The sequence below is a fragment of the Galeopterus variegatus genome, unplaced genomic scaffold (genome assembly GCF_000696425.1).
Source record: "Galeopterus variegatus unplaced genomic scaffold, G_variegatus-3.0.2 Scaffold2616, whole genome shotgun sequence".
Classification (NCBI taxonomy): Eukaryota; Metazoa; Chordata; class Mammalia; order Dermoptera; family Cynocephalidae; genus Galeopterus; species Galeopterus variegatus.
The window spans coordinates 162,704-172,290 of record NW_007728727.1 but is presented as its reverse complement, the minus strand read 5'-3'; the positions used below and the strand labels follow the sequence as shown (position 1 = coordinate 172,290).

The following is a 9,587-nucleotide window of genomic DNA, read 5'->3' as shown; positions in this document are numbered from 1 at the left end:
TATCACTCTGCTGGCAATGGCCATAAATGAAAAATGTCCTTTAATAGCAAGGAGGTAATCAGGGCTTCCTGATTCTGCTTAAAAAGTTTGTCTCTGTTTTCTCTTGCCTATAATCCCACCACCCAGGGATAACTGCTCTGTGTCTGTGTGTGAGGGTGTGTATAGAAGTTGTGCATCAATTGAGTTGAATTTAGGGAGGTTGTTGGGGCTTAAGGATATGTATCCTGGGATTGTGTGAGGGATGTGCCTGTGTGTGTATAGAGTGTGGATTTATCAGTAGGAATTGTGTTTTGGAGGTGAGAGTACATATATACATTCATGTGCTGTATGACATCATTTTGGTCAACTACAGACCACATGTATGATGGTTACACCATATAGCCTAGATGTGTGGTAGGCCACGTCATCTAGGTTTGTGTAAGTACACTTTATCATGATCAGATAATGATGAAATCACCTAATGCATTTCTCAGAACAGATCCTTGTTGTTAAGAGACTCATGACTGTATATGCGTTTGATGGTGTGATGGAGTTGTGTGTGTGTGTGTGTGTGTGTGTGTGTGTGAGATATAATCCACATACCATAAAACTCACCATTTTAAAGTATATCATTCAGTGTTTTTAATTTATTCACAAGGCTGTGCAACCATCACCACTATCTAATGCCAGAACATTTTCATCACCTTGAAAAGAAACCCTGTACTCATTTGCAGTCTCACTCCCCATTCTTTCCCAACTCTCCTCCTCATCCCCTGGCAACCACTAATCTACTTTTTGTCTCTATTATCTTTTTGGACATTTCATTTAAATGGAATCATATAATACATGTTACCTTTTGTGTTTGGCTTCTTTCACTTAGTGTATTTTCAAGACTCATCTATATTGTAGCATATCTTAGTACTTAAGTCATTTTTGTGGATGACTAATATTTCTTTGTATGAATATGCCACATTTTATTTATCCATTCATAAGTTGATTGACATTTGGGTTATTTTCAGTGTTTAGATATTATTAATAGTACTCCTATAAACATTCATGTACAAGTTTTTGTGTGAACATGTGTTTTCAGAGGTAACTACTTTTAAGATTTTGGTTATATCCTTCTCCAGTATTTTCTTTGTGAATGTATATATGTATTTATATATAAATATATGTATTTTTGCAAATGTGGAATCAGAGTATGCATATTGTTCTGCAGCATTCCCCCACTTGGCAGCATATCAGTGGAGGTTTGTTTAAAGGTTTTTGCTATTTTAACCCATCTACCTCTGTTGTAGAGCGTCTTTAATAATCCAGGTCTTCGTCACCTTGCAGGTCCCTATCACTGTTCAGTCCATTGTCATTCAGTCTATAAATAAAACACTAACCCTCCTGGAAGGCACTGATGTACAGCAGCCATCCCTTGTCAATGCTCGTCACCTTGCAGGTCCCTATCACTGTTCAGTCCATTGTCATTCAGTCTCTAAATAAAACACTAACCCTCCTGGAAGGCACTGATGTACAGCAGCCATCCCTTGTCAATGCTGGGCATGTTAGAATCTGCAATAACGTCGTTCTTGAGGTGGGTGCCCAATTTGGCTTTGAAAGCCCGATCTGTTTGTGGCAGACTCAAGCTGCATATCCTAGGGGCATAGCTGGACACTCTCCAAAGAGGACTCTGGCCCATTCTGTGGTGTGGCTTTTCTTGGCTTAGCCTCCTACTTGCTGTCTCATCAGGGAGTGTTTCTTTACTAGTCACCACAAACCTAGCGACTTGCGAGGATACGTCAGAATTGTGGTGGTGTTTGTTTTCACACGTTTCCTCTGCAGAGATGGGCTGATTGCATTCTGCTTAGACCGACTGACTTGGAACTTTTGTAATTGGTCACAGAGAGGCTCAGATGACCCTATCTACTGGGGGTGATGCTGGGGAACACCTCGTAATCCAATCAGTCAGCAGAGAAAAGCTTCTGCAAGTGGAGAAATGGGAAAGGATTTGTTGCCTGTGGATATTTTGTGTTATTAATACCTGTAATGGGAACAAGTGTATTTGAAGTATCATTTTGTTTTTAGGTAAAGTACAGCCTCATATATACAGATGCAGGGGAAGTAACAAAGGCTGGTCTCTCTTTCCTCCTGGGGACAGTTAGCAGTGCTGTGGTTCCACTACAGCAAAAGTTTGAAATTCATTTTATTCAGGTAAGTTTGATCAATTTTGTACAAGTATTTAATTGCCAAGTTAAGAAGAAATCATAACTTAGTGAAAAAAACCTTCGATTTAGAAGTATTACCACACTAACCCTTTGTACTGAACAGAGGGCTTGCATGTAGCATGTGGAGTTTATAATGAAACCAAGCACAGTCCTTGTATCTTTTGCCATTTGGGAAAAAGATTCCCTTCCATGTTAGCTTGTTCTTTTACAGCATGATGTCCTCCTACACTTAGTAGATATATTTATAGTTTTGAGTAGGGGGAGAAATTCTTTTACTGGTTGGTAATTCCAGATTTTATTAGGAAAAGCATTTGATTTTCTCCCTGTCATTTCCTTATTAAAATGAGAATCATTTGGGGGGCATTCCTGCATTGTCTTTCAGCAAAATACAAAGCCAGTTCCTCTCAGTGGAAACCCTGGTTATGTTGTGGGGCTCCCATTAGCTGCTGGGTTTCAGCCTCAGGAGGGATATCCTTTTTGGTTCTGTGGAGAGGACTGATCTCCCCTGTTCACATGTGTGGGCTGCACTTCTCTTTATTGCTGCGGGGCCTGTGGGCTGATCTTGAGAAGGAGAGGCCAGTCTTGGCCACAGCTCCCTCTGTGGCTCTGGAGGATGGGGGGCCTGGCTGCACAGCAAGCGGGGCTGAGTGGAGTGGGCAGTTGGGGGTGAAAGAGCTTGTCCTGGGAAAATGTCAGGGTTTCAAAATGAAATCTGAAGACAGAAAGGTTGGCATTTAGATGTTTTTAATTTCACATTTTAACAGAAACTCCTGAACAAATGTAATGATTTTGAAAATTTGGAATAATTTTAAAGGACCAGTTTCTGGGGATTTTTTTCTGAGGATCTACTAATCAAGGAAAATAGTTATAACTGTTTTTGGCCCTCTCCTGGGAAATAACTGTCAAATCCCAGAGGCCCAGAGAAAGGGGATTTGGGTCTCACTTAGGCCTCATGTCACACAAGTGTAACTGTACTCTTACCTGAGAATCAGGCTGTTCTGGCATTGGGTGATTGTCCCTTAACTGTCTGTGAATGTCCGGGATTATTCAGGTCATGAATAGATATGGACAACTAACTATTCTTCGTAGCACAACTGAGCAAGACTGCTTAGACATTGAGGGGATCCGGACCCCAGTACTATTTGGTTACAATATACAATCTGGCTGTAAACTAAGGTAAGAAGGTAACTTGTTTCTATCTGAACTTGTTATTGTTGATCAAAAAACAAAGCATTCCTGCTCTTCCCAAGGTTAATCAGACCTCGGTATCATATAAACTGATGAGTTTATATGAAAGCCATATGTAGTTTATTATCATTATTAATGAATAAGTAGCAAAACTATTACAACCACTTTTCTTATCAAATATGTCAGTAAAAATCTCAAGGCTCTGTATGTTTCATTTTTAAGTTTACATAGCCCTGGAGTTCACAGCAAAAATATTTCTCCTAAAAGTCCTTCCTATACTTCTGAATCCTAATATACACAGCACAACAAAACAAGTGAGGGGAAGTCCAGATGTGATCTGTTTTTAATTTATCTTTTTATTGTTGAATATATACATATTGTAAGATGTCAAGCAGCTCTGCACAGCATGTTGTAAAACCAGCAGTTCTTATCTTCATTTGCCCCACCCCAGAGGTAACCACTTTCAACTCTTGTGGCTATTTTTTTTTAAAAAATATATCCCCAAATCATTAAATAACCAGCATGTAATGTTACTTCTTGATTTTTTGGTTTTATGAATTTTTTATTGAGTTCCTACTATGGAAGACAAAGATTTGGCTCTTTCCCTCATTACCCCTATCCCACAACCCCCACACTTCCCATATCTTCCCAGCGTAATTATTTTGGATAGACCAGTATTCTCCATTTATATTATTCTGATCTTTTTAGACCAGCATTTCTCAAAGGGTGTTCTATTGAGTACATTTCCACAAGATGTCAGTAGGGCTAGGTCCATGGTTCAATATGTTTGGGACACACGGTAATTATTTTGGATAGACCAGTATTCTCCATTTACATTATTCTGATCTTTTTAGACCAACATTTCTCAAAGGGTGTTCTATGGAGTACATTTCCACAAGATGTCAGTAGGGCTAGGTCCATGGTTCAATATGTTTGGGACACACCAAATTCAAGTTAAAGCCATGATTCTTTCCTGAAGGATTTCTCAAAGCCTTTAATATGCCAGTGTGCTTCAGGAGGGACATGAAGACTTGGAAATGCAATGTTTCCCCAACTTTTGGCCATGGAACCCTTCTGTACAGAGCTGCAGTGGAACACAGTTGGGAAACATTGTTTGGACTCCTCTCCCAGGCCAAGATTTCACAAAGTTAGAGGCACTTTAGCTTCTGTTAAATAATCCCTCTTTTGGAGAATGAGAAAATAATGAAACTGGAGAGGGATACAAGTCATTGAGGCCTTTAAAAACTGCTGGCATGTGAACCAACAGCCTTATTCAGTTGACATCTTTTTCCTTCCCAAAGGCTGCCCAGTGCTCTCCCTTGTTGGCTTGTAGTGCAGAAGGTGAAGAGCCTGCTGAAGGGCCAGGGTTTCCCGGATTATGTGGCCCCTTTCGGAAATTCCCGGGCCCAGGATGTGCTGGACTGGGTGCCTATCCACTTTGTCACCCAGTCATCCAACATGAAGGTAAGGGGGAAGAAATTGAAGGCCACGTGCTAGCATAGCTGTGTCTCCTACTTCCAGGTGGGGTGATGTAACAGGCAGCTGGGGAAACCACCTGTTAAGGAGGTGGCATTGGCTCTGGGGAGGAGCTTGGGCTTTGCTGTCAGATTGGCCTGAATCCTGAATACTGATTTTGCTCCTTGTTAGCAAGGTTGCCTTAGGCCAGTAACTTTAGGGGGTTTGAGCCTCTGTTTCCTCATCTGTAAAATGGGAATGATAGTCATAGCACTGCCCTGTAGGGGTTGTGGAGAGGGTTAAATGAGTAACATTCCTTTGGCCCTCGGCATGGTGCCGAGTGGTCACTCCATCCATGGGAACCACTTTCCGATCACCATCCTATTACTACTGTTATTGTTGGTGTTACACGAGCTCTCCCTAGGCACCTTGGGATATGACGGATGAATGTGAGGCCTGTCTCAAAGACTGAGACTTCCTCCCATCCACACAGCGGTCCCACCTAGCGTTCCCGGGTTCCTAAAGGCAGCCCACATGTGAGAGCTTTCACTTCCAAAGTTCCCCAAAGCGTTTAATGGAAGGTGACATTCTACAAATAGGTTCCTGGTCATGTGTGATTTCCCCTGCCCACCTTTTTCTTTTGTCTCAGCAGTGAGAGTGTAGCTGTCCCCTCACTGGAGGCGTGCTCTCCATCTTGTCCTTAATTGCCCAGCATCATCTTGTCACAGTTTCTTCAGGCCTCTCATTGTCCTTTTAGCATATTTATAGCCTGGGCATCATGGGGGTGAGGACTTGCTCACTTTGATTCCCACCCTCTCCGCTGCATCCCTGGATTACCCCAGCAGAGCCCCAGATTACCTAGTCTGTGCTGCTGAGCTGCTGAGTCTTGGCTCTGCCTTTTCAGCGAACAAGGCCAATCACTCTGGCTTCTTGGCAATGGGTGAAAACATTATTATTACTGCCCCTCAGAAGGGCAGACACAGCGTGCTGCTGAGCTGCTGAGTCTTGGCTCTGCCTTCTCAGCGAACCAGGCCAATCATTCTGGCTTCTTGGCAATGGGTGAAAACATTATTATTACTGCCCCTCAGAAGGGCAGACACAGGCTGGGAGGAGAGGTGGCAGCACGGACAGAGCACTGCCAGGATCTGAGCTGGTCCAGGGTGCTCCGAAGGTCTGGAGCAGGTTTTGTACTAACCCTGCAGGAAACCCAGGTAGAAGCAGGTATGACAGCAGCTGTGCTAAGCTTGATTTACACCAGCTGCATGTCTCATCTTCTCCTAATAACAGGATATTCGCAAGGATTGCTCAGCCTGCAAGGTTTTTAAAAGGCAGTTCCAAGCTAAGGAACTCCATCAGTGCTCTTTTGGCAGGCACCAAATCCAGCAGGCCTGCTGGCCTTTCATGTCCTGAAGAGATGTATTTAACTTTTTCTTTTGGAAAAATTACAAGCATACACAAAAGTAGAATAGTACACTGGAGTCCCCATCTACCCATTGTGCAGCTTCAACAGTTTTCACATTTGCCAAGTGAAGGGTCTCTAAAAGCAGGAAAAAAGTTGGGAAGGCCCACTTGCCAGCTTTTCCCTTGGAGCTGACCAAACAGAGGTCCTGGGGCAGAGGCCTCAGACCCGGCTCCTGCAGCATTGAACCTGAATTTGGGCAGCTTGATGGTGGCACCAGTGCAGATGAAGAGTTAATATCTATGATACCCAAATGTTACTTGCCAATTGATGAAATTAGATAAATGAAAAGAAAGCACTTAAATTTCCTCTCAGTGCATTTTAACATGTGATACACTCAGGTTTAATTTATCTGTTAATCCATTTTCTCTCTTGCCCTTCCGCCCATTTCTCTCTGGAGTATCTGTGAGGTAGATGTAAACAGTTAAGGCCCTGAAGATTCCACAGTTGGGTACTGGGATTACCACAACTCCCAGGTGATGCTGGCTTCTTTAGAAATAGGAGGGGATGGAAAAATTATGCTTTAGGTGTTAAAATGTTTTTGGAACATTGAGTAAAACGTGCTTTCTCTAAGTTGTTTTTATCAGACCTTTTAGTCTATTCATTCTCTTGTTCAGAACATTTTGTAATATGTGAAACATTTTATAATTAAAACTCTGAAGTGCTGATTAAGTTTGACTTGTGGTTGTGTAACATTCAAATTGATAAATGGCATTTTATTTTGCAGGATTCTTGCCAGCTCCCAGTGGCTTTGGTTATGGAAGTGAAGTGGACTAAATACGGATCCTTACTGAACCCACAGGCCAAAATAGTAAATGTAACTGCAAATCTAATTTCATCCTCATTTCAAGAGGTAGGCGTAACTTTAGTTTAAAGGTATGGGTTAAGACAGAAGTTCAGGCAAAACAAGTGTGATAGGTGAAATTTATTGCTTTGTGAAAAAGATAATTTAAACAATCTGAATTCTTAAAACAATTTAGCAGTCATTCTTTATCTTTTATTTAAAGAAAAACTCCACTGACAGTGGTTTTATTCACATTAACATTCTTTAGATTTGATCTTTAAAATTCTCATGAAAATTGAGTTATGATTGATACTGATGTGTTAATCACAATAACTGGGTAAAATTGTTTCTCTCGTCCAAGTTAATGGCCGATTAGCCCTCCATGCACCTATCAGATTCATGAACTGACAGTGGTTGAGTGAGGAAGAGAATGAAAGCTGTCCCATCTTTGTTATCCTGGTAACACACTGGAGGGTGGGGCTTGCATCTGTCTTTTTATTACAGATCAACACAGGAAGCGAAAGGACGATTCTTATTTCCACTGCAGTTACTTTTGTGGATGTGTCTGCACCTGCAGAGGCTGGCTTCAGAGCCCCGCCAACCATCAATGCCAGACTGCCCTTTAATTTCTTCTTCCCATTTGTTTGATGTAAGTTGTTGCTTAAGGAAACCACGTCCCACCCCTCGGGTCTTCACCTTTAGAGCAGTGTGTATGTGGGGCCAGAAGTCTCCTGGACACACCCCATTTTATTATACTTCTAACCTTTCAGGCTACCCAAAATTAACACTGCTGCTCTCCACTTTCCTGCTGACTTTTGTCCTTTTGGAAATCTTATTCTGCTCAGTTTGCATTTAGAGTGGAGAAGTATCTGGTCTTGGTCATTTCCAATACTCAACACATAGGTCACATATGGAAACCAAATTGACTTTGGGGAGGTGGTAAAGAGAAAAGACCTTTAAGCAGTGTAGGTATGGAGGATCTGTCAATTTTATTCATTCCCTGTTTTAATGTGAGTGATTTTAAAAATATTCACTATTCTTAGTTCAGATTTCCTTTCCTCTTCAGGTCCCTTTGAAATGAGTACAAAAATAGCAAAGTACAAGTGAGTACAAAGCCTCCTGAGGGGCTTGTCCCCCCAAATATCATGTTAATTACAGTGGAGTCTTGTCTCTAATTGCCATTTCTGTGCTAGGCACTGTCACTAGCCAGGTCTCCAACGGGTGGGTTGCTGTGAGATGCCACAGAGGAAAGAATACAGTAGGAGGGCCCAAGGGAAGAANGGGTGGGTTGCTGTGAGATGCCACAGAGGAAAGAATACAGTAGGAGGGCCCAAGGGAAGAAGGGAGTTTATTTTATACATTAATTGTACAGTAATTGAGAAGAATGTTGTCAGGTGGCAGAACTAGGTGAGCCAGCTGGAAGCTGGATGATGCAGCTGGATAACGCAGAGGAGGGGCCTGAGGACAGCCTCCCTGGGGGACAAGAGTGGCTATTTAGGACAGCTTAGAAAAGTAGCTTCTCCTTTTCTTTTTTCTTTCAGAATGCTCATATGAAAAGATGCGCTGGTCCTTCAACAGACATGTGAAATTTGAAAACAGTACATTTGGTGAGATTAAACTTGTAACTGTCCAGCTTCACTTTCAAGCAAGAATGAGTGTTCAACATGAGCAAATGTAGTAGTTTATACATCTGCTAGCATGAGGGGTGGGAATGGGATGGGCAGCTCTTGGTCATACCAAGAAGGAAATAGAGCCTTCCAAAAGGCTGTGTCCACCCAGAATCTATGCTGCGCAGGAGGAGGCAAAAGCATCCAAGCACACCTCTCGCCAGGTGGCCCTGGGAAGGTGGATGTGTCGTCCCAGGCCTGGGAGGTAGCGCCTCTCTTTAGGTGGAGCTGGTGCGTTTCTAGTTCACCTCATCGAGAAGTCCGTGCTGCCTCAATAGCTTGGTAAGTCTTTCAATTTCTTGCTCCTATTGCAAAAGCAGACAAATGTTGGAATTTACCTTCTGAGCCTCACCAGGGATGTGACAGTCATTCAGTGAGCCCCAGGGCACAAAGATGAACAAACGCTACACTCTGTGGAACTTGGTGTTCTGAGGAGTCTGCTGCAGTCAGACAGGGTCCACTGAGCAGCAGTGACAAGAGATGCTCTTGGGGGAGGGGATGCCTAGGCTGCAGCTGAAGGTGGGGAATCACGAACAGGACGTCCCAGATGTGTTGTCTTACCTTCTCAGAGCAGCTGAATTCGAGGTGTTGGATCTTGGCGGCCAATTGTATATTTATCTGTTTCAACCGTAAGAGTTGCCGTTCTGAACGTGTCTTAACCGAGATAATTATCCCTGAAAAAGAATTGAGGGTCTTAGTGATACTGGTTTCTAATTTAACCACTAAGGAAAAAAAAAGGTATGTATGCTTACACATGTAGTAGTTGAGAAGACAGTCATGTCATTACTTAGAGGCTTCAGAACTAGGAGGGTAACATTTTTCATTTCTGAGCTACTCAGTAC

At 42.5% G+C, this 9,587-nt stretch overlaps 2 protein-coding genes across 2 annotated transcripts in view; one reads left to right on the top strand and one right to left on the bottom strand.

Annotated features, from left to right (window-relative positions):
• TCTN1 (tectonic family member 1) overlaps positions 1–8,716 on the top strand; it is a 32,590-nt gene extending 23,874 nt beyond the window's left edge. Inside the window, exons 8-15 of the mRNA XM_008582447.1 lie at positions 1,427–1,561; positions 2,053–2,178; positions 2,575–2,660; positions 3,228–3,368; positions 4,682–4,844; positions 7,022–7,147; positions 7,583–7,727; positions 8,620–8,716. Coding sequence (XP_008580669.1) covers positions 1,427–1,561; positions 2,053–2,178; positions 2,575–2,660; positions 3,228–3,368; positions 4,682–4,844; positions 7,022–7,147; positions 7,583–7,726 — 921 coding nt within the window. The 3' untranslated portion in view covers position 7,727; positions 8,620–8,716. The remainder of the gene's footprint in view (positions 1–1,426; positions 1,562–2,052; positions 2,179–2,574; positions 2,661–3,227; positions 3,369–4,681; positions 4,845–7,021; positions 7,148–7,582; positions 7,728–8,619) is intronic.
• The window catches only part of HVCN1 (hydrogen voltage-gated channel 1), a 15,512-nt gene continuing 14,330 nt past the window's right edge, over positions 8,406–9,587 (bottom strand). Inside the window, exons 4-5 of the mRNA XM_008582446.1 lie at positions 9,307–9,419; positions 8,406–9,050 (exon numbers count right to left, since the gene is read on the bottom strand). Of these exons, the coding sequence (XP_008580668.1) occupies positions 8,985–9,050; positions 9,307–9,419 (179 nt within the window). The 3' untranslated portion in view covers positions 8,406–8,984. The remainder of the gene's footprint in view (positions 9,051–9,306; positions 9,420–9,587) is intronic.